This window comes from Perissodus microlepis, chromosome 17 (genome assembly GCF_051167445.1).
Source record: "Perissodus microlepis isolate ML-2025 ecotype Zambia chromosome 17, ASM5116744v1, whole genome shotgun sequence".
In the NCBI taxonomy this organism is placed as follows: Eukaryota; Metazoa; Chordata; class Actinopteri; order Cichliformes; family Cichlidae; genus Perissodus; species Perissodus microlepis.
Genome location: NC_140477.1, coordinates 24,061,491 through 24,085,604, shown reverse-complemented (window position 1 = coordinate 24,085,604; position 24,114 = coordinate 24,061,491). Strand labels below are relative to the sequence as shown.

Genomic DNA, 24,114 nt, shown 5'->3' with positions numbered 1-24,114 from the left:
ACGTCCATTGAGCATCTGTATGTATCCCAATGACGACTTCAAACTCACCTGCGATCAATGAGATCCACACACAGTTGGGAGCTGATCCTGATCCTGATCCAGGTCCCGGCCCTGGTACCGGTCCTTGTCCAGGTCTGGGTCCTGGCTGGAGTATCAGAGGGTTGACCTGGTGGGTCCTCCAGGACCCGGTGTCTGCCATGCTGCAGGGGAACAAACAGACTGTAAGGGTACAGCTGAAGGAAAGCGGTGTCAGGTGCCCTGGATTGGGTTACCCCTGGTTCCAGAGGGGACAGAGGTGTGAGTTTACAGCCTCCTCAGGTTTCAACACACATTCTGAGCTGGACTTCCTGCTATGCACACTGTACATCATGTCACCTACCGCAGGTGAGTTAGAGGGGCAACCAACACAATAACTAATGACATCACGGAAACAGGACCATAGGACACAGGAAGTCCAGGTCTAGAATAGTCAGGAGCCAGGTACCCATTTAATCCGCAGTCATAGGCACACATTCAGTTTTTACATCAAAAAAACTTTGATGCTATTTGGGAAGAAACTGCATGGGGTAGAAAAGCTACAAAAATATTTTAAAAACCCTGCCAATACCTAACCATTCAACCACCCACACAATACACAGTGAGTAACATACGTTTTGAACACGTCACCAGTTGTCTAAGTAAAAATATTTCTGAAGGTGCTATTGATATGAAATTTTCACCAGTTTTTCAGTGAAATTTTCAGTACCAACCCATCCAATTCACACATGGAGAGAAATCAAACCATAGATGTCCATAATTTAATTTATGCGCAATAATGAGAAATGACACATGGCAAAAGTATTGAAAACATGAAGAAAGGGAGATCCAAACAGGCATGGAAAGTCATGGCCCAAAGTCCAGAGAGCTGGGCAATGTGGATGTGGAGCACTCTGTGGAACCTGAGGAACAGGTGGTGTGAAGAGTTAGGGTCATCCCCTCCTGCCAGTTCTGGGGGTGACATAAAACTTAACTAGAAAGACACCACAGACCACAACATAAGATTTTTAAAAAAAATTCAAAATATTTGCTGAACACAGAATAAAAAAACACTGCTGATTTGGCCAAAACGGGCCCTCGTACAGCTGTAAATCCTCCTATTAACGACTTCATCAGTGCCCGTAACAGTACCTCACTTTATAGACATGAACAGCTCTGATGTACTGATAGAACTTTGTTTTTCTTTTTGGTGGACTGATTTTCTCTCTTATATCAATTTATACACTGGATCTGCACACAACCACACAGGCGTCCCTCAAAACATGCAGTAAACACAAACACTTTTTTCAATTGACTCAGTGTCTTGTCTTGGTGTATGTCCTGTGTTTGTGTGTAGTAACTGGTTAAGTCATCAGTCCAAAATTAAAGTGGTTACATATGAACTGCAATTCTTGAGCCTAAATCTTACAACCATGTAAACAGTAGGAGTGTGTGGTCAAATATCTATAAACCTCCACTCACAGCTCCTACACAACAACATAAAGCCACAGCACAGGGCTAATTGTAAATGGATTGGCTCTTACATAGCACTTTATACAACATCACATTCACACACATGCATCTACATTAAAGTGCTTCCTACTATTCATATGAACACCAGGATCAAACCACCAACCCTGTCATTAGTCGGTAACCTGCTCTACAACCACCCCAACTGAGAACTTCCTCCTTTGTAATCCCCATATCTGTATTAAGCTTCTATTTGCCATATTTCAGATCTCCTGTAGGTGGGACCAGTAAACTGGGAATGCCGTACATTTGCTGAATGAATTTTATTTTGGTTCAGGAAGCACAGCAGTCATCTCTTCCGAGTCAGCCTGTACGCTCATCTGTAGAGGCCCGATACATCAGTTCATAGTGGGCATGCTTCCAATAAATGTAGATCCTAAGCAAAAACCATTGCTTTTAAGAAATCATACTGAAGGTTACTCTGTAGTTGAATTGCAATCAGTTTTATGACGAGCTTGAGCAAAGCATGCATATAAAAATAGAACTGGAAGACAGTTTATTCATTTTATTGGTCAGGTTATGATTACAACTCAAAAATTCATATGTAGTGGTCACTGTTAGATAATCAGCAATGCTGATTTCTGAACCGGACTGAAAAAACCTCTCAAAAGTCTAACTACTACACTCCACATAAGTGTTAAATAGTCCTGATCCTTTAATCGCAAAGACCCTTCTTTGCTGAGGGTTCAATTCTCATGCAAAAAGCCAAAATCTCAATCAGGGCTATGGATATATGACAAATTTCAAAACTCTGAACAAAGAAAACTCAAATTTGACAAAGGATACTGACCAAAAAGCATAATCCCAAATCTGCTTTCAGTCAAAGAGCAACCAAAGAACCAGGAAAGTGAAGTGCACATGGGGAAATATTGGAAATCTTTCCTTGGAGCAGTTAAAAACAGCCAGAAACATGTGAACACAAGGAGGAGATTTATTTATTACAGTATTTATGGAAAAAACCCTGAGAGACAGAAACTAAGAGGGTCGGCCACGTTAGGAGCAGCTACCGAGCGTGGGGTCAGCGTGTGCACAGCGTGTTCTGCTACAGGTTGGGGTTCACCGCTCCTGAGCCTTGACATTCGATGATGTAGGTGATGTTTCTGCTCAGCTCGTCTTCGCACTTTGTTATTGTGAACTTTGCCTGCAAATACAACAGCACACAAGGTTAATGACTGATGAGCTCGACTCAGACCCGAGGATGACCTGAGGTGCTGCGTCAGACACCGGGACAAGATAAAGAAGCAATATTAAAACTGGAACTGTGACTTGCGAACAGAAAAGGCACCATTGGGTGAGTCTTGTGCTGTAAGAGTTTCTGACCTGAGTCAGCTGCTCTGCGATGTGAATTGCTGTCTGTGTGTGTAGTGTCACAGCACCAGTTCGAATCCGAGACGTTCCCTTTGCCAGCGCCATGAAGATAATGAGCTGCAGAGGAGAGTCAGAGTAAGGTCAGAGTAAGGTCGCAGAGTGTGTGCGTGTCGCTCTCTCTCACACTCACCTGGTCCTGCAGGAATTCGTCCACGCAGCCATTGTGTCTGATGTTTTTCAGCAACATCTCAGCAGCTTCAATACCCACTTTATCTGCATACACACCTGAAAAACAAAAATCCCATGTACTTGAACATCTGCACTGTCAAAGAAGTCATCACCTGTTTCAGAACATCAGCCCAACAAGCATTCAAAGCATGTGTTTTCAAAGAGGGGCATGGGAAAGTAATGACTTCATATAAATTACATTTCTCAATGAGGTGTCAACATTTATCACATTACTGGATCATTGCTGCCACCTGCTGGTTCGTGTGACTCCTCACCTTTCTTTCCCAGTGCTGAACCAGCAAATATGCAACCTGTAGAGGACTCGGCGATGATTCTGAAAAAGAGGTGGAAAAGCAGTCAGGGGGCTGATCCTTTGGGAAGCATTGGCAGTTTTAAACCAAGAGCTTCATAGCGTACGGCCTCTTAGACCAGGTTTCACAAAGCTAGAACTCCTCTTCATGCTGAGGATTTTAAACGATCAGGACTCTGGCCAAATGCTTTTCCTCTTTTCTAACGTTCCAGAACATTTTTTCTTCCTTGCATGCCAACGCTGAATGCATCGTATGTTCAGAGCTTACATTATTCCATTTCCATTCCCGCGGGCCTTTTCCTTCTCTTGCTGTGGCTGGATGTTGATGTAAAGTTCTTTGATTTCCTTCCTGATGGTTCGAACAGCAGCAGCTGACATGTCTTTAGCCAACTGTAGAAAACAAAAACTACAGTCAGCTCAATAAAGAAAAGCATACCTGACATTTTCACATTTAGTTTTACAATAACAGACTACGCAGCACCGGACAGTACATTTCATTTGAAAGTTCCTTAACTAAGTTTAAGAAAGTGAATCCATTTCCACAGAAACCTTGGCTGCATACAACCTTGGCTACAGTGGCTCTTCTTAAACAGAAGGCAACAAATCAGAGAGGTTCAGATTTTCTCTGTATGTTCCAGGCACAACTTGTCCTGGCATCACATATGTTGCCCATATCTTTATGCCATATTATGTTATCTTGGCATGTACCGTTTGAAAGGGCAGCATCTCCTAAAGCAACCAGACACTCATCCAGTGTGCTGTTTGCACTTGAGATATCGATGAGAGGCTGGCACTCCCCATACTCCAAAACTCTGACCACTGCTAATTTGTCTTGCATCACGATTGTCTAAATGATTCCCCGATAACAACACGGAAAATTTCTGGAGTCACATGATGGTCTGAAAAATTGTCTGACTAGAATCTGCATCCCATAAACTGCTGGTAGATTCATTTCTGGGTCTTTGCACAGTACAAGGGTTAATAGCACACTGTTCATCAGGAATTCAGTGCAGTTGTGGAAGATGACAGTTAAGTGCTAACTATACTGTTATGCACTGTCCCCACTGCTGTTCTGCACAGGACTCAAACCTAACGCCAATTCATTGCAAAGAGTGGATATGTTTATATATTCAGGAGTGGAGTGCACTCCTTAGCCAGGTGGAGACCGAACGACCAAGTCCAACACTAGGCTGTTGGGTCTCCAGCTGTCCGTGTCCGCAACAGACTTAAATCAAGGCTTAAAGTCGCCATCTTGGACTCTAGCTGGTGATGTCAGTCCTTATCCTGTTCTGAAGCCTCGTGAGCTTTGTGTAGCTCAATATAAACAAAGTGAAAGACTGTATAAAAGATTGACGTAGCAAGGTCATCACAATAGAGTTTCAAAAAAAAAAAAAAAAAACTGACGTTAGTAGGAGGCCTCACTGTGAAACTGCTTATTCATTGGCTAGCCATTTTTGAATGACAAGTTATTAGCCAACGAGCTAATAACGAGCACAAATAATCCTTTCTGAAACATAGCATGTGGCTAAGACTAGTTAATTAGCAGTGACTGTATTAACAAAAAAAAATAACAAAGAAGAAATTGTGTACCGGCAAATTAATGAAAGACTGGAAAAATAATCCAGTACACAAGAAAAACAAAAACACAACAGTCGACGCAGTAAAAACCATAAAATGAGTAATGTGAGTGAGTGTGAACTTTACTTTGAAAGGTAGAACTCCAGCAACATAAGCTCTACCATAGATCTTTGTGATGTTTCCTCTCTCAGTCATTGTGACAGGCGTCAGCTCTTTGACTGGATTCACTGTCACCATGACCTCACCTCCACCTTTAGGGTAGAAACCCCTGATACACAAATACACAGTACACGGTCAGATACACACAAGTACTCCAGTAACATTTCAACTCTGTAGATCTTGGTACACTGACCTCATTCTGATGTCACAGTCAAAATGGACTCCAAACTTCTCCACAATGGGTTTGAATACCTGAAGACAATAAAAAAAAAAAAATACAATCAAATGTAATATAAAAACAAACGCTATAAACACACACTTAAAGTTCTCTGCTTTCACTTTCACTGGAAGTGCATCAAGTTAAGCACTAACTGAAGCTCTGAGTCAGTTAGCAGGGTAACAGACTGTGGTAACCCGCAGTTTCTCTCTGGTTGACTAATATCACAAGCCCATCAGTAAACTCTGTCTTATCCCTTTCTACACATTTGATCTTCACTTTCTGTCTCATAGGCCACATCAGATTACTGCTGAATAACTAGATTTAAAAGTCAAATAGAACTCTAGCAACATCTAATGAATATTAGACTTGGGTGGATGACCACTGACAGCATAAAAAGTTATGTTCTATCAAACTTTAATACGGTCTATGGAGGATCAGAGTGGTCCAGGCAAAATAAAGTGACTCTTTCCACTCTAAAGGTAAACATCATGGTCCATACTGACATAATGTACTCTTCAGTGAGTTGGATTAAAATGGAGACTGTTCTTGGTATTGGGGTACCAATGATGATTGCTTTGTCTGTTATAGGGCCGTGGTGTGTCTATGTCGATTACCTTGATAGTGTAGTCAATCTGAGGAGCCATTTCTGCGTTGGTTCCTCCCTTCAGACACAGCTGTGAGGCAGCATCGGCATAAAGAGCACAAGGCAGAGCAACCTGCAGCAGGAGACACACACTCCTGACACACACACAAGAAGTGATTATACATAGATGTTTAATGTTTAAAACAAAAACAATCAATAGCTTTTGTATTACTGCCAGAGAGCAGCTGGTTACTTAGTAAGCGATGCAGTCAGTGGGTCAGACTTACCCTGCAGTCTGCGTGTCAGCCGTGTAGTTCCCAGCCCGGGTTTTACCAGGAGTCAGACTGATGTCAGTGGAGCCAATGCTGGCTCCTTGAAGACTGCCAGAACACAGATCTGAGACCAGCTGAAGGCCGGTCAGGTGCTGTGGTCTGCACACAATTGATCAAAATGTTACCATTTGAAATTTCAGAACTCTGTTCTTTTACTGGGACTTTGAGGGGGATTGTGCCTCCAACTTTTTAAGAACGAAATAGAAATACACACGAAAACGTCGCAAATAAAATGCACCGAACAGTAATCAATAAAATCTAATTACGATAACTGATTAAAAGCCGAGGAAGTTCTGCGGCACAGAGTCGTGAAGGTTTCTGCTGAAGCTGCTAAAAGTCGTGCTGTGCAGACTGAAGCTGAAGGTGACAGATGGTCTTCTTTTCACACAGAAGCTGCGTTTTTAAATCAGCTGAGTCTCAACAAAAGCACGCAGACAAACCGGGAGGTATTTAACTAATCAGTGTTCACACGGTAGAGCAAATAACACCAATGTAAATAAATCGGACAATCGGTTGTTTTTGTTAATACTTTTATTAAGTTAACCGATGCATCAACTTTAATGAATAGGCTAACATTAGCCTGCTAGCACTGAGCTAGTAACTCACCTCAGACCCGGCGTGCTTCTGCCGGCTCGGATTTTGGTGATTTTGATGGAGGACCCAATGATGCAGCTGAGCGCCGCCGAGACTCTCAGGATCTGTCCGCCCTGCACAGAGCAAATGAAGGGGAAACAGAAGCGACATCAGCGAGCTAAAAACCGCCTGCTGTCCGCCGCGCTAGCATTGTGCTAGCACATTAGCGGCGGGGAAAGCCGGCAGCTTTTCATGTGATCACCTCCCCAACATAAAGTGAGTACTCACTCCTTCCATCGCGCTGCCGTCTATCTCCACAGCCTCAGAGTCCATCTTCATTCAAAACAAAGAATTTTTTACTCGGATGCTGTTGCTCAGCTCAACTCCAGCTTCCCGTACTTTTCCCTTGTGGTTGTTCTTCTTCTTCTTGGTCTTTATCAGCGGTTGACAAAGAACGAATTGGTGCATTACCGCCACCAACTTGTATGGCGTGGGAACCAGAATGACACTTCAGGATTGGATCCTATTGTACAAATGGGTTTGTCTAAGATACCTAATTATGACCTGATAACTTTTACTTCCTGGGTTATTTCTAAGTAAACAAATTAAATCTAGTTTCAGTTTCATTCTATTTGGGTTTTGAATCAGTTGTCTTCTTTCTTTCTCATACTCCTGACAGTATAATATTACATGCTCTACTCTCAGCACCCCCACAGTACTTACATTTTTTATCACAATGTTTCCCTAAAATGCATGGTGTATAATTTAGCCCAGTGCACCTTAATATGAGACGTAAAATGATTGCGTCTTCTCTACTCCTTCTCCCTACACTTCTTCATCTTCCATTAACTTTCAAACTAAAATGGAAAAAAAAAGTGACCACACTAAAACAGTTTTTTTTTCTTTCCTCCAAGTGGTGGAGTAGAAAACATGATTTTGTTTAGTTACTAAAATATTTTATCAGTAGTTTATGGAATACAACATTTTCCAGCCATTAACTCTCCTCAGTTCCTTTCGAAGTATTTTCTAGGAATTTTCAGTTTCTTCAAACCATAAAAATGTCTTTAAAGTTTGTGAAGGAAGCTAAAAGTAAGGATGCTTTTAGCTCTATTTTTTGGCCACCTTGTTTAATGTGGCTAAAAACTCAAAACACATCAAATATTCCAACTTAGATAGAAGAGCATTGCTGAGGCCTAGCACTGATGTTGGCTCATAGTTGGTTTTCCAATTCATCCTGGAACAGATTGGATTTGGACTCAGTCCAGGTCATGTTCTTTTACTGCAATTGTATTTCTTAATGACCATTTAGTAAGAAAAGTTCATGTTGAACAGCCATCCAGCTTGGGGGCTAGTCTGTTCAGCTGCCATAGGCGGGGTACACTCTGGATCACCAACCTTTAAACTGTAATATGAATTTTTATATATAACTTTACATAATAATCATGTATAACTAATAAATAATTTCTTCTAGTTTACTATTCTGTGTATAAACCACACCTGTCCACAGAATCAATTCCTTCTACTCCAAATGCTCCACCACTATGGTCAAGACCAAAGAGCTTTAAGAGACATCAGGGACAAACTGTACACCTGCACAAAGTTGAAATGAGCTACAAGAACATTAACAAAAAACTTGGTGAGAAGATGACAACTGCTGGTGAGATTATTTGGAAATGGAAGCAATATAAAATGAAAATAATTCACAGTCAGTCTGAAGCTCCATACAAAATTTTGCCTCATGGGTGAAGCTGATCATGAGATAAGTGCTGCTTGTTAATGATCTGATGCAGTTGGGATCAGTCACCAAGAACACCATTGGTAACACACTACATTGTAATGGATTGAAATCTTGCAGGTCCTCCTGGTCAAGAAGGCACATGTACAGGCCTGTCTTAAGTTTGCTAGTAAACATCTAAACAATTCAGAGAAGGATTGGAAGAAAATGTTGAAGTCAGATGAAACAAGAATTGAGCTCTTTGACATCAGCTCCACCCGCCATGTATGGAGGCAGAGAAAGGTTAAATGTGACTCATATAACATCATCTGCACAATCAAACACGGAGGTGGAAACATCGTAGTTTGGGCTTTTTTTTCTGCCAAAGACAATTTCACAATAAAATCTTGACGAGAACCTCCCTCTCTCAGCCAGGACACTGAAGATTGGTCAGTGACTCAAAACATATCGTCGAGGCAACAAAGGAGTGGTTAAAAATGAAGCACACTAAGGTAATTGAGTGGCCTAGCCCGTCTCCAAACCTCAGTCCTATTGAAAAGCTGTACAGAAGTCTTGACCCCTTCATCCACTGTTTCTTTACATTTTGCTAGGACAATGGGAAGCTGGTGCAGCAAATGCCTGAAACATGGGCAAACATGCATGAACATATAAAACAAAAACAGAGTTTGTAATGAGCTTGAAAGCCAAGATTTGGTATGAGCACCTTTATTATACTCTCTTACTATCCTAGGCAGCTTTACTGTAACTGTAACGTCAATGAAGATTTGAACCAAAAATTGCAAATGTGGCTTCATCACTCTTCATGAGACCCATTTTTCAGTTCATTTCTTGTGTAATCTGGCATACCTCAGCCTTTTCATCTAAAGTCCAGACCCACCTTACTGTTCTCCTCTATCTGCTCTATGGGTGCATTCCAAAAGCCTCCATCTCATTTTCCTAACCTCTTCTCTTTGACCTCAATGAAAATATAATTAAGGTCAAGGAGAAGTTGGTAATACTACTGATAAGTACTTAGGAAAAGAGTGGTGCACCAAGAATATGAAAAACCTCACAGCGCTGTCCTTAACAATGTGAGATCAGATGTCTGCTGTGCTGAAAGTACACTGTGAAGAAGATAGAAAACAAAATGTGCATTTTCACCACAATGTGTTCAATCCCTGTTGTTTTATGCAGGTCATTTAAACAAGAATATCCTGTGACAAATCTCTTCATTCCAAAAGAAAAGGAACATTTTGGGCCGGATTCATTGCAGCAGCACAAAGCCTTCCCAAGAACATGAAATTTTTATTTTTATTTTATTTTTTTGCCGTTTCTATGCATATGCTGCGTCCCATTTACTTGACAAAGGCATACAAGGTTAATCCACTTAAGCAGCCCCAGGGAAAGATGGAGAGAGTGGGCATGTGAGATGGCCCAAAATGAATGCTGGGATGGGGTGGGCCACAAGGGATACACATGAGCCATCCTTCAAATCTGGGCATTTGGAGGAGTCTTGGAATTTGGACAGTCTTTGTTGAAATGCCATACCTCTGTGATTTTAGCTACTTTGTAACCTTTTTCTAAAGCTAAAGTAAATGCAGGAATGGGCCACACCCCAGTCAGAGCTCTTTGCTCATTACCAAGATTACATCACAGGCTGCTCACTGTTTTGTGAAAATGTGTTTTCAGATTGATTTCCTCCATTTAAGTTTAAGTAAAGTAAGTAAGTAAGTAAGTAAGTAAGTAAGTAAGTAAGTAAGTAAGTAAGTAAGTAAAGTTTATTTATTAAGTTTTCATAGACAGGTAGCCACAAAGCGCTGCACACAGAGATTAAAATAAACAGTACGATAAATAGCAAAATGCACAATATACACAATATAGAGTTTAAATGTAAATTAAAAATATAAAAGCTCCAGCTCCAGCAGTTTACCCTGCTGGAGCTAAATTTATTGCTAAAAACGGACTGTCATGAAGAATATGTGGCTGATTGTTACTCTCCCTCTTTATGCTTTTTTTTTTTATCTCTAATAATAATAATAATAATAATAATAAATAAATGTCCAAAGAAGTAAAAAAAAAAAAATAGCTTAGTTTTTCTTTTGTTGTTGTTTTAAATCAAATACAAAACATTAACTTTCAGTGCATGGGTGATGCCCTATGATATGAAAACATTTTACTACAAAAGATCTTCAATGTATTACTAAAACATGACAAATTAACAACAAAGTAAACAAACACTAATAAACTGCGACTGAAAGTATCGGTTGGCTGAGGCAGCAGCAGGGAAGCTCGGACCTCCCTCTAAACACATCCTCCTCCGGGGAGCCATCGAGCTGTTCCCGGGTCTACCCCGGCCCTTCTGATGGACATGCCTGGCTGAAACACGTTACCCAGCAGGCGACGGCCTTTGCCGTCACCTTAGATGTGGAGTGGCAGCTCTACCAGTCGGTTAGTGGACTAAGAAATCAGTGTCCAGAAACATCGCAGGTCTTACTGATTCTAAACATCAAACCCCTTCCTCAGAAACCCCTAAAACTGTTTGTGTTTCCCGCTCTCCAAGGAGCTCCAGGTCCCGCTTGTAGACTCGAGAGGCTTTTGCTGTAGCTCAGTCAGGCAAACGAGAGCTCTCTCAGTAGTGATGGGTCGGTCGCGAACGAAATGACTCTTAGAGCCGGCTCCTTATTGGGAGCCGTGTTTTTGTTTGGTTTTTTTTCTCCTGTCCTCTCTTTCACTTTTCTTCGCTTCACGCTGCAAGTTACCCTTGTGTTTGCGCTGAGCAGAGACGGCAAACAGAGCCTTGCGTTTGCGCCCCTCCCCCCTCTGCTCAGCGCTGAGCTGAGGGGGCGGGGCGGTAGTTACACTCCCAACAGCAGTAGCACACAACAAGAGCAGGAGGGAGAGGGAAAGAAAGAGAGTAGGGAGCAACAACAAGAGACAACACCGTCACACTGGAAAGGTATAGTAAAGAAAATGAGTGACACCAAGAAAAGAAGCAAAGTCTGGAACCGTTTTAAATCTTATTGACAAAGCAAAGGCAGAGTGTAGAGTCTACAAGAAAAGGATATCATATAGAGCCGGCTCCACAAACAACATGCACAGGCACCTGAGAACTGTCCACCCATCAGTGCAATGGGAAGATAAAACGCAGTCAGTTGAGTGTGATATTAACATTTTTAAATGCCAACCTTTCCCTTAATTAAGATCTGGGCATTCTTTTTTTTTTTTTTCCCTTCCCCCCCCATATTTTAGTTTATATTTTACTGTGTTGTGGTTTGCAGTGTTTTGTGTTGTTTCACTTTAATTTGTTTAAAAGGAAAAGGCTGAAAATTTAAGTAGTTAAAAGTTGAAATGTATGAAATGTAAATAGTTGGTTTTTGTATTTTATAATTTATTTATTACATTTTATGTGGAGTGAATAAATAAAAGTATATTTACAGTGTCCCCTAGAGACAAAGCACGAACAAACTCCAAAACACGAACAAACTCCAAAGCACGAACAAACTCCAAAACACGAACAAACTCCAAAACACAACGGAAGTGCTCCAGGATGCTAGGGGCCGCGTTGAGCTTTTGTTACCTAGTGGCTACACAAGCCAGGAAGTACCAACAATCAGATTGGGTGTGTGGTAGTAACAGATTAATGAAGTTTTTTTTTAAATTATTTAAATATATATATGAGTGTTTGTGTATTAATACAAAAACAATAGACATGCTTTCGATTGTGTAATTTAAGTGATCTAGGTAGCTCTGTTTTGGAAGTTCAGTCAACGCTAGAAATGTGTTTTGGAGTTTGTACGTGTTTCGTCTCTAGGGGCCCCCATAAATATTTATATATAAACATACATAAACAAAACCACGGTTTTTTTTACATTACTAATTCCTTTTGTGCATAATTTTATATTGTTGTTGATAATTAATTAATTAAAGCAACAAAACAACCTGAAGAGCCGGTTCGGAGCCGAAAGAGCCGGCTCTTTTTAGTGAGCCGAGCCAAAAGAGCCGGTTCTCTAAAAAGAGCCGTAAATCCCATCACTATCTCTCAGACCTCTGGCTTCAGGTGAGGGGGTGTCACAGCTCCACTCACGTGTTTCTCTCCCGCGCTCCCATTGGTCGAAGCAAGGGCCTGCCTCTCTTTTAATGACGTATTGGTTATAAATGTTCTTGTGTTTAAGGGTAGGGCCACCTCTAATTTAACGTAGTTTATTGACGTTCAAGGTCACTCCGACCTTCAGTCAAGGGTCTGACGGGTGTCGGCTGACTCAGAGCTGGAAGTTTTACTCTGAATATGACTTTTTTGCATCAATCTTTCAAATGTTTGATATTTGTGTCACCTCAAGTTAATAATAAATGCTAATATCAGGTTAAAATGACTTGGTTGTAGTACAAATGCCTTCAATGACATGTCTCATCACATATGCAAGCAGAGACTGTTGAGCAGTGGGGCCACACTGACCCATGTTATTTTTAAAACCATTCTAATTAAGTGGCATTTTTAAATCGGACGACCCTGGACTCTGCAGTGTCTGTCAGATAAACAGCAGCAGTAACTGTCACAAGTTCCTCAAAGGCCATTATTTGACTCATATTGTTTTTACTGAGGAGCTATCAAATGATGTCTGTTCAAGGCATTCTTTATAAACACGCCTCACCCCACTAATATTAATGATTTGTATGCACATAGAAGACTCTTGATACCAAATACATATGTGTAAAACATTTATTAAGTGTACAAAAAGTAGCTTGACAGAAAATCATAGATAAAACAGACAATACATGCCATAACCCCTACATGAATAATAGCATTTCTCCGGTTTTTCGGACTTCTGTTGTCATCAATGTTGGTTACTTTTCAGTTATTAGTAAAGCAACTGGTGCTTTCTCCCAATAGAAATCAAAACATTTTATATTAACTGTTCGTATCAAGTGAAGCTGTTCGACTTTTTAGTGGAACACTACAGGAATAGTGTTTAGGTAATTTTTTTGTTTATTTTTTACATGGACCCTGAAATATAAGTCGAGTTTCCCAGTTTCATTAAGTCACAAAAACCCTACCAGAGCCAATCTAAGAATTGTACACACATAAAAAAAAAAAAAAGTTAAACTGATTACATAGAACTAGTAAATCACACAACACAAACACACGAGAGAGCCGTCTCCACAATAACACACAGCAGGTATGAGGAAAAACTCATACAGTGTGCTCAAGTCAGAAACAGAGTACAGACGGAGACCGTGTACTCGAAATATCACGTCAGACCTGCAAAAGTCTGAGGAAACAGGAATCTTACTTCCATCATTTATCCCACACACTTCAAAAAGTTTGTCAGTTTTAGGTTTCAGATTGAGAAAGCTTTAACTTTAATTTCATCATCTAACCTAATCCAATTGACACTGCACCGTTCAAAGAAGAACAAACCCAAGCAAAGAAAAACTGGCCGCTGCATGGTAAATGTTCCTAAACCCTAACGCCTCAGCTCCACTCTGCAGATCCAGGTGCTTATTAACAGCCTGGCATGTTGGTTAGATGAGTCCAATATCCTGTCTGTCTGCACACATACGTCCTGTTTGTAGGATGAGTGTTTTGGCTCAGAGACGCAACATTTAGCAAGTCTGAGAAGCACCAGTAAGTTCTCCAACTTTGTCGAATGAAAACTGAAAACGGCAACAAGAGGCAGGACAGCAGACTGTAAGAAGACGCCACCCACCCTACAATGTCAGCACTTGTAACAAGTGTTCTATTATTGTTCTGAAGTTTAGTTTCATTGGTTCTCTGGAGGCATCGGTCAGTTTTTGTTACAAGTGCAGATTTCTTCCTCTGCAGACTACACACGGGCAGCATAGACACGCACCTGCTAACAGAAGCGTTGCCAGTCAAAATGAACCACTAGTGTTTTTGGGTCAAAAAAAGTGCTGGCCTCGCTAAGAAAATCTCTACAAAAAACTATTAGCAACAAATATAGCCAGTCTAGGCAACAAGTTGCAGTGTAATTCAAAAAATAAGAGCTAAATAAGAACATTCAAACACTGTAAAGGAGCGGTGTGAGGGCCCTGGACTTCCTCTGGGTCTGCTGTCAGGGTTTACACAGCTGCTTTGGAGCACTCGCAGCTCTTTTAGGTGTGGATAGGACTGAGTTCAACAAAGCACATTTCCCCAGGAAAGCAGGGTTCACATGCATCACATGATTCTGACCATGCTAGTCTTGTTGAGGGTCGTAAGAACACAGACGGGAGAGCTGCATGATTTTAGGTTTGGCAGTTGTCTTGTGTTTTTTCCTGGCTTTATGGATTTCGGCTTGCAGCTCAACTGGGAGCCACATTTAACAAAAAAAGGAGGCTGCTTTTAGTTTTCAGAAATCTAAGAACGTTTTTTCTTCACCTTTGAAGAAATAAGGAAGAGAAAAGTACGGAGCATAGTCACAAAGAGTTCTAGGTTGTGACCAGAAGGTCAAGTATCAACCGAGTGTACCTCAAAGGTCAGAGGTGGTTAGATTGAGCCCAAAGTAGAAGAACTGGATCCGGTCAATTTGCAAACCACCTTTTGAATAGGGAAATCCAAGGTAACTGAACAAGAATGTATCGTTTCATTTGCATTTGGATGCAAGTGAAAGGAAGACTTCAAAAAATACTAAGAAAACATGCAGCAGACAAACATGAGTATCCACGCAATAAATGTTAAAGTTAGAAACACATTCAGAAAGGCCCTGATGTCACAAGAAAAGGGTTTGATAACAGATGCATTTTACCCAGTACACACCCAGTATACAGCGGGTGTACATAGCATATAGACTCTATATATTCTATATACCATATATAGTGTCTATATACCATGTTCTGTTGTGCTTAGGAGTTGGGATCCATCATGTCTAATCCATCGTTGCTGGCGTCTGACTAATTTTTATTGACTCATTAAAGTAGGTGCAGAAATATGGAAAGCTATAAAAACCAAGTCCATTATACAAAAAATGATCTTGAATAGTAAAAACATCAAATAATGAGGCAATGGACAGGATCATATCTGAATGGCTCTAGAAGAAAAAAGTAGTATATAAAGGGTAAAAGCCATCTACTTATGAGGAAGGCTTCACATGATGGCACACTCTCTGGACGACACTTTGCCCTGTAGGAGAAACAAAAAGGTTTGTTATTGGGAGACTTCCATGTGTAGCTGTACAGATGTACAAGTTCCAAAGACTGACTCCATCCAACAGCCTACAACAGGTGCTGACTGAGACACTGTTTAACCTCAGTAAATAAACATGTTATGAAAACTATGAGCTCATTTTGAATGTGATCGCAGCCACAAGTCATAAATATGTTGGCGCAGGGTCACATGCAGCACTGCGTAGCATCCCCTCTTCTTCTAACAGCAACCCACAAGTGTGTGGGACTTGAGGAGAGCAGCTGTTGGACTTGTGGAAGAAGAATGTGTCCCATTCTTCTCTGTTAGAGGATTCCAGCTGCTCAGCAGTTCTGGTCCTGCTTTGTCCTGTTTTTTTGGTGCAAACTGCCACTTCCATAGGCACTGATTTTGGTTAGTATGACCTCAGCAGTTTCCCCACTTTGCCTCAGTCTATTTTAAACTAGCTTTGGTCCAGAGAAGACAGCAGTGTCTCTGGATAACACTCCCATGTGGCTGCCTCTTTGCATGACAGAGCTCCAACCTGCATCTGTGGAGGGCACGCTGAGCTGTCTTCACACACTGATCCTGAACCCATGCACTGATTTCCACCACACAATCATGCCTGTTTTAAGGGACTGGTGATGCAGATATCCAACAATGATGATATTATGAACTACAGATGATGAATTACTCAAAGTCTTCACATGTTTACATTCAGAAACATTCTGAAAAACAATTTGTAGACGCAGTTTTCTGCAGAATGGTGAACCTCTGCCTCTCTAAGATGCTCTTTTTAGACCCCGTCATGTGACTCACATGTTGCCAATTAACCTAAGTGGCTGCTAAATGTTCCTCCAGCTCTTTCTTTTTAGTACCACTTACTTCATCAACCTTTTATTGACCTTGTCCAACTGCTCTGCTATCGAGTCAAAATGAGCTCATAGTTTTCTTAACATCTAATCTAACTGCAGTGACAGCCCTGCTCCTTTACACTGAGCCAAACAAAAAGTTTTACCAAAAAGGTAAAGAAGAAAAATTGTTGGCCAAGTGTACCGTTTGTGCCACTGTCTCCTCCTCGCCATCAACATCATCTACATCCACCTGAGTGTTGGTTACAGTCCTCCTGGCCACCTCCTGTGAGACAAACACCGCATGACTCAAAAAATCAAAACCATGTACGAATTTCAAGCAAAGGAAACTGGTTTAGTTAGCTATGCACGGACGTCTTTACCTCGCCATCAGCATTGACCAAAGAGGTAACTATGTCATTTCCTGTGCCCCAGGAAGCCTGACTTTTCCACAGCAAGTCAGTTGGAGGACTGTGAGCCATACCAGCATCGGCAGACCACACCTAGGTGCAGGTAAACAACAAAAAAAAAGCTGTTTACAACATACAGTATAACATACAGCTTCACATATTACATTTTCACAATATTACACAGCATGATCATCACAGTACAGTCTGTTAAACTTGAGAAATATCAGTCTGTCCAGGTAGGAAGTCTGAGCCGCTGGGAACCCATTTCACCTGCACAGGTGCAAATCAATGACAACAGGTGCAGTGGAGAGACAACAAGTCAATGCCCCAGAGGGTTTAGCAGTTGGAGGCCACAGACCTTCGCTCCCTCCTTATCCCTCACGACTGATTTTTCTCTTGGTGTCCTTGTGGGCTCTTCATCAGTGTTCCTGTCTCACCTCCACTACATGTGTGTCTATACGTGTCTGATCGTTTAGGGTCATGCAACCATACGCAATCTACTCACCGTGACAGACTGCCCAGCTTTCAGGACGTATTTTGGTGAGAACTTGTAGATGATTTCTTCCCCATTGTCAACCTGTCTCTTCAATCTCCAGTTGCCCAGAGGCTGGTCCTGCAAGACATGAGGAGCCTTAATACAGAAGTGCACTTTGTTCAGAAAAGGAGACACAATATAAAATTTCACCTAACACACCTGCTCAGTATCGTTGATGAGTGTGACTGCGTTTCCATCCATGTCAGTTGGTGATATAGTGACGGCTCCAGTAGCCGTAGCCTCTTCTGACACCAGCAACTGCTCCTCTCCTCTTCCAATCTCTGGCATCTCCCTAACCTCTGCTTCCGCTCTCTTCCTCTTAGAGGAGCGGGAGGATGAAGATCCTGTTAATCTGGACACTGTGACTCGGGAAGACGGGCTGGGGGACAGCTTCAGTCTAAAACAGGAGGAGAAAATGATGCTGTTGGAATCAATGTGCAACGATCCCAACAGTCTAATCTGATCCAAGTATCACTTTCCACCCGCTACACATCCTACCCACGGTGCCTACAGTAAGTACCTGCTCTGATGGCATCCTCATGATAAAGTACTTGATAAAATACTTCTACTGTGGAAAAACACTCGGTATCAGAAAATACCACACATACAGATACCTTGGCTTCAGGTACCTCAAGGTACAGATAAGATTATGACTTCTATTTTTTTTATTTTTTAGCCCAATCAGTCTCATTCACCTCCACAAGGACTGAAACCGTTCAATGATGTGAAAACATAGGCCAGTCTGAAACTGGATTTCACACATTTATCACTTTGATTCAGTTTATAAAGCACACCACAAACATGTGCACCTGTGTTCCTCTCCCTCCAGCAGTTTCCTGTATGCATTGATCTCCATATCCAGAGCCAGCTTCACATCCAGCAGCTCCTGGTATTCACTGAGCTGAGCGTTCATCCGGTCTCTCAGTTCAGCCATTTCTTGTTCTTTTGCTTCGATGGCACGGCGGTGCTTGTCTCGCTCAGACGACAGAATTTCTTCCAACTCTCTGATACGATCTTCTGAGGCAGCCACCTACAAAAGCAAACATGCAGACACCACTCAATTAAAACCAAATAGCAAACCACCAGAAATCATGAGCTGTTTAAGGGATTTAAAGTGTGGAAGCTGTAGGAGAGGTCTCCATTTGGGTGTAGTGGTGTCCATAAGGCCACACCTGTTTCTGCAGGGCGCTGAGCTGGTACCCAAGGCTCTCTATTCTGGTACGAGACTCCTGCAGCTCCTCCCTGGCTGAGCTCATTGCCTTGTCATTAATCTCAGAGGACACTTTGGCATTATCCAACTGCAGACAGAACGAGACAGATAGGATATTTGAACACAAGGAGCATAAAACAAAAAGAAAGAAAGGGGGGGAAAGACAAACATGTGTCTCTCACCTTGGCCTGAAACGTTTGCTCCAGTTCTTCCTTATAAATAGAGACTTGCTCATCATGTTGCCTCCGCAGGTCCTGGTTGGGATCACAGAACTCTGATTAACATTCATTCTCAACAGAAAGCCTGCTGAGCAGTGCTGACACAGATGTGAAGGTGAAATTTAGCATCAACACAAACACAGTACAGACCTGGCCTTTATATTCTAGTAGTAAATATCTCATAATATAATATACTTGCCAAAATGGTTACAGAGAAAATTAACAAGTCCTAGCACGCAATGTGAAATTGTGCAGCATTTTACAGTCAGAGCCAACCAGCATGCTCCTGTGCATGTGCGCACAATTTTCAAAAAAACAACTAGAATTGGTGTTTCCAACACAAGATTTATCAAGGAATAACAACGTGAACTCATAATGACCTCAGCAGATTCGTGCTTTCACAGTGTGACATTCTGGGTCAGTGGAGTTGCTGCTACCAAAAGATATTAGGGTTAGCTGCTGATGGCAACCTGCCCAGGTGTACGGGTACTTACAGAAACTGTCTGAGAAACACAGTACTGGTTTTCTTTTGGTGCCACAGGCAAAAAAGAACTAAAAACTGACTGATACTAAAAATGCCTTTATTATTTGTATGATAACATTTGTTTTTCAATGACACAACTGTACCTGTAAATATACTGGGTTGTAGCAGCCACAGACACGGCAACATCAGAAATGAAATCATACCTGTAAAGCTTGTGCCAGTTTGAACTCATAGTCCTGTCTGACTCCAGAGTCCACCTCCACTATTCTCTGCTCATGTCGACGGCGAGACTCGCGCACCTCCTGAGCACAAGAAGTGAGTGAAGTGTGAGAAACGTCACCCAAAGAAAACCCAAATACTTTGCTACGTTAAAATAGAGAGGGAAAGAAATCTGATTATGCAAACTTTATGGCAGTCTTGTGCACATGCACAGTATTTACGACACAACCCTTACCTCATCAAACATAGTCTTCCTGAACTCCAGCTCTTCACTCAGTGACTGACAGCGGTTCTCCAAGTCCACACGCATCAGTGTCTCTGCCTCCAGCTGGCGTTTACCAACAGCATGGCTGTCCTCTGCCTACACATCATAAGACCGGGACATTTATTAGCACATGGACAACATTAGGCTGATTGGCTGGCTCTTCATGACCAAGCAGAGAACATTTGTCATGTTAGTCTGGCATACGAAAAGTAAATGAAACATTTACTTTTGGGGACATAATACCCAACTGAAAAGGTAAACAAAATTGTAATATCAATCACGATTAAAGTATTGTGGTGATCATATATTATCATTTCTAATTATTCAACCATTTCTAGATATTTTTTTTCTGGCTTCATTTTTTTTACTAAACATCTCGCATCTTTCCCACCTTGGCCAGCAGGTTCTTGACATCAGCTAGCTCAGAGCTCAGAGCAGCATTTTGGCTTAGAGCTGTTGAAAGAGCTGCTTCATTCTTATTCAGCTGGGCTTCCAAACCACTGGCCCTGGAGATTGCTGCAGCAAGATCACCATCCTTTTTCTTTATACTGGAACAAAGAGACAAGGAGGCAGAACACAATTATTATCTTTAAGTGGTCACTTAATGGCCCTTACAAGCAAATATCCCAAATCTTTAGCCACGTTAACACGATTTCAAATAAAAAAAAGTATTTGATAAGGCGTTACCTGCGTGTAGCTTCTTCCAGGTCAGCCTGAGCCTTGCCCAGATCTATCTGGAGCCTGGCTCTCTCTTTAGCAGTTTCATCCAAAACTCGCCGAGCATCAGCCAACTCTGCCTCATACAGAGCCTTTAGGCCTGTTACCTAAAGAGAGGGATGCAAAACACATTACCTGGTGAAGAAAACAAACACTACTGACTGTTCCAGGATGGAAAGTCTTCTGAGTGGTTGCATATTACAACAGAAGGACATGTTTCTAAAGTTCACCTTAAAAAAACAAACAAACCCCAACCTATTTCTTTTTTTTCTCCTTTCTTTTCTTTTAATCAGACAGAGGATTATTACAGGAACATATACTAAACTAAATATACACGGTGGCTCCATTATTATGTTTTAAAATTAAATTTGTTCCCGTTTGAATTTTATCTGAATAAATAATGAATTGAAAAAAAATATATATATATAAAAATAAATAAAACTCTTTCAGTCAAGCACTGGGAGCAGTGTTAAATTCAACAGTCAGAGCAGCCGTTTCCAGCTGACCTACTAATTTCATTCAGTATCAATTATTCTGAATGAATAGATCCAACTACCACAACTACACACACTGTGTGACGTTTTCAGTAACCATATATAATGTTAGGATGTAACAAAAGTAATTACTGTCTGAAAATAGCCTTAAAGCTTTCCTTTCACTGCTGCCACCACATTGGACTTTCCGAGTCTAAATAAGATTCAACTAACAGCAAAGAGGAAGTGCATTAGCATTTGAGCAAAAAATACCTCTTAAGTACTTCATGGGCCTCTATAAAACCTATAGAAACCAACCATCGCACATTGCTTCACCAGTGGCAAAAAAGGTGAAGAAAAAGAAGACAGAACAAAGCAAGGAAGACCGGTACAACCATTTACACAATGGAGAGAGGTTTGGGATTTAAGACTTTCCAAAAATGTCAGCAAGCATGTCACACTTCTACTGGATCCAGAATTTTATTATTTTTTTAAAAACTTGCCTGCATATGATCTAATTTACTTTTTTTTTTTTTTTTTAATTACCTTAGTGTCACTGGAATTTAAAATAACATTTTTAGAATTTATATTACATTATTAAGTAGCAACCCTGTCAGTGTTAGCCACATTGGTAACTACTCCCTAATACCTGCAGTAGAACAAAAACAGCAGAAAACAGTCACAAACGCAGGCTTGTTAATTCAGTTAGCACTAGGCATGCCAACCAATAAAATCATAAGGCTAGTGTGCAGAAAAAGGTAGCACTGAGTGATCCACTGAGTGATTGCTAACATAAAAGAACACGTTTAGGGGCTCTCCTTTACTCGTTATAAAAGAAGGAACTAGTATAGTATATGAAAGTGTAAAAAGGGTGGACAAGGCCAATTTTTCGCGAATGTGGTTATTGCGTGCGTTCATCGCTGTGTTGATTGGGGTTGCTACGTTACAAGAAAAACAGGAAATTGATGCTGCTATGGGCAACAACGTGTCTTTGCAACACCACCTGCTATAACTCCAGTAGAAACACTACAAGACCAAAATGTATCTGTTGTAGGTCAAGTGTCGAAATAGTAGTTCCTTTAAGAAGCAGTTCCATTACAGGGTTGCTACCTGTGAGCATACAATGACTCACAGCACGAAGAAATAAAGGATCTGGCACGATTACAAGATCTACCATTACTCAAATATGTTGGGTTTTTGTGTTTGTTTGTTTTTTTTGATGAAGCAGAAATCATACATCATGCAAAGGTCACATATAAAATAGAAACCACGCACAAGTTAAAATTTTAACTTTAGGGCAACAACTATTCAAGATTACAACAAACACCTTTGTCCCATGATAGGTTCTATCGATGCTTATCTGATGAAGCGCAAAATTGTCTTGATACAATCATCCAGGTAAGGAAATCAATCGTTCTGGTAAAGAAATTCCCCAAAAATGGATTCTGTAGGTTTTTTCTTGTTTTGTTTGGTTTTTGTTTTTTTGTGGGGGGGGGGGGGGGGCAAAGTCAAATGAACGGACAAATTCACAAATACAAAAAATACATTAAATTAAAAAAAAAAAAAAAAAAATCACTGAGCAGAGATTGGCGCGCAGACCCACCCGCTCAGTGCTTCCGGTCCGGTCATATTTGAATACAGATGCAGTATGGATCATTACGGCAAACAATGCAAAGCCAACGGCACCAGTGAAGCTGAGTTTACCGTATGTGAGCGCACTGTTAGTTACACATTTTACGCCGCATAATTAACGTGACTTATAATGACCGATTTTCCCTATCGTTCAAGACTAGATATGTGCGCGCACGAGCCTTTTTTCAGTTACACATTTTTACGACAGGGATCACGTGCTGATATTACATTTGCTGAAATATTTTCATTTACTAACCTCTCTCGTAGTCACCTCTTCTTTTTCCGACACTTTAACCATTAGCCGGTCATTCTCCAATTCCAGCGCCCGCACGCGATCGATGTACACAGCCAGCCTGTCGTTCAGATGCTGCAACTCCTGTTTCTCCTGTAAACGAGAAATCCGAGTCGGGGAGAGAGGAGTGGAGGCCGCTGACCGGCCAGCTTCACGGCTTGGGGTAGCGCTTGCAGTCGCCATAGCGGTTCCTTCAAAATTCTGCCCGAGTTTTCCTGAGCACTCAGCGAGCAAAAGAAAATAAATGATTGTATCTACTGGCTTTGTTAGATCGGGATGCAAAACAGCTCCTCTTGATAGTTAGCGCCAGGATATCGCAATCAATGAGCCGGAGGACCACGCAGTGTCTCGAACGCTTGCTTTACACAGTGATGTGATTCCAAGATGGCCGCGGTCAGGACCGCGCCAAAAGCAGAGGACACTTCCTGTCCGCAATGGCTGATGGGAAAGCAGAGGTACGGGAAGGGCGTAACGTAACGCATAACCTCCTGTCTAAACAAAAGCACCTTTAGAGGTTTTTTTCGAAAATGTCCCGTGACTTTAACATTATGAAGGACAGCTTCCCCACCAAAACCCACGAAAAATTACCAGAAAGAACTGTTCACACTTGATAGTACTGAAGAGGATTAGGGCCACTGGAAAAAAAAAAGGCGGAACGTATTTTTTTTCTTCTTTTCCTGAATTCTGAGAAAAAAGTCAGAATTCTGACTTTTTTCTCAGAATTCTGACTTTAATCTCAGAATTCTGACTTTTCTCTCAGATTTTTTTTCCAGTGGCCCTAATCCTCTTCCGTATGATAGCAATAGGATAGGGTTACACAGGTGCATATAAAGACTGTGATGTCAGGCCATAAAACCAAACTTCACCTTTCCTCTATGCTTAGAAATAGAAGCAGTTCATTCTGGTAAATGACAGTATATTTATATTCCTGTGAGTGCCAAACATAGTGTGTGTGTGTTTCATTGTTCTACTGTGCTTCATTGTTCTGGTAACAGTGACAATAAAGATCTCTTATCTTATCTTATTTTATCTTTTTATACAGTATGTCAGCATTCAAAGACAACCGCTACAACTATAAAACATTCTATTACATAATTATCCCACTTGTAAGCAGTGTTGCTCAAGTTACTTGAAAATAGCA

At 41.2% G+C, this 24,114-nt stretch overlaps 3 protein-coding genes across 5 annotated transcripts in view; all 3 read right to left on the bottom strand.

The window, feature by feature from the left end:
* The window catches only part of cdc14ab (cell division cycle 14Ab), a 38,309-nt gene extending 36,370 nt beyond the window's left edge, over positions 1 to 1,939 (bottom strand). For all 3 annotated transcript variants that reach the window (XM_084910444.1, XM_084910445.1, XM_084910448.1), the window contains exon 1: positions 49 to 1,939. In XM_084910444.1, coding sequence (XP_084766570.1) covers positions 49 to 199 — 151 coding nt within the window. In that variant the 5' untranslated portion in view covers positions 200 to 1,939. The remainder of the gene's footprint in view (positions 1 to 48) is intronic.
* Positions 1,940 to 2,035: 96 nt separating this feature from the next.
* rtca (RNA 3'-terminal phosphate cyclase) lies at positions 2,036 to 7,279 on the bottom strand. The gene is made up of 11 exons (XM_084910456.1): positions 7,125 to 7,279; positions 6,870 to 6,970; positions 6,219 to 6,362; positions 5,963 to 6,086; positions 5,322 to 5,380; positions 5,096 to 5,237; positions 3,660 to 3,781; positions 3,357 to 3,415; positions 3,044 to 3,138; positions 2,866 to 2,970; positions 2,036 to 2,686 (listed from the first exon to the last, which is right to left on the bottom strand). The coding sequence occupies exons 1-11, from the start codon at positions 7,173 to 7,175 to the stop codon at positions 2,588 to 2,590; spliced, it is 1,101 nt and encodes a 366-aa protein (XP_084766582.1). The 5' UTR covers positions 7,176 to 7,279; the 3' UTR covers positions 2,036 to 2,587.
* A 5,974-nt stretch (positions 7,280 to 13,253) lies between these two features.
* On the bottom strand, positions 13,254 to 23,373 carry lmnb2 (lamin B2). Its single transcript, XM_084910373.1, has 13 exons — positions 22,938 to 23,373; positions 20,547 to 20,683; positions 20,251 to 20,407; positions 19,830 to 19,955; positions 19,579 to 19,677; positions 18,856 to 18,927; positions 18,636 to 18,761; positions 18,273 to 18,493; positions 17,623 to 17,860; positions 17,434 to 17,541; positions 16,902 to 17,021; positions 16,724 to 16,804; positions 13,254 to 15,667 (listed from the first exon to the last, which is right to left on the bottom strand). Exons 1-13 carry the CDS (start codon positions 23,154 to 23,156, stop codon positions 15,632 to 15,634), a joined length of 1,740 nt encoding a protein of 579 aa, XP_084766499.1. The 5' UTR covers positions 23,157 to 23,373; the 3' UTR covers positions 13,254 to 15,631.
* Between the last annotated feature and the right edge of the window lie 741 nt (positions 23,374 to 24,114).

Coding starts and splice junctions, on each gene's coding strand:
- rtca (XM_084910456.1), bottom strand. CDS start 7,175: ATGAAGATGGACTCTGAGGCTGTGGAGATAGACGGCAGCGCGATGGAA. Junction 3,782..5,095: donor CTGGAGTTCTACCTTTCAAA/GTAAAGTTCACA, acceptor TGTTTTCTACAG/TTGGCTAAAGACATGTCAGC. Junction 3,139..3,356: donor TTCAGCACTGGGAAAGAAAG/GTGAGGAGTCAC, acceptor TTTGTTTTTCAG/GTGTGTATGCAGATAAAGTG.
- lmnb2 (XM_084910373.1), bottom strand. CDS start 23,156: ATGGCGACTGCAAGCGCTACCCCAAGCCGTGAAGCTGGCCGGTCAGCG. Junction 18,494..18,635: donor TCAGCGCCCTGCAGAAACAG/GTGTGGCCTTAT, acceptor TTGCTTTTGTAG/GTGGCTGCCTCAGAAGATCG. Junction 15,668..16,723: donor AGGAGACAGTGGCACAAACG/GTACACTTGGCC, acceptor TTTCTCCTACAG/GGCAAAGTGTCGTCCAGAGA.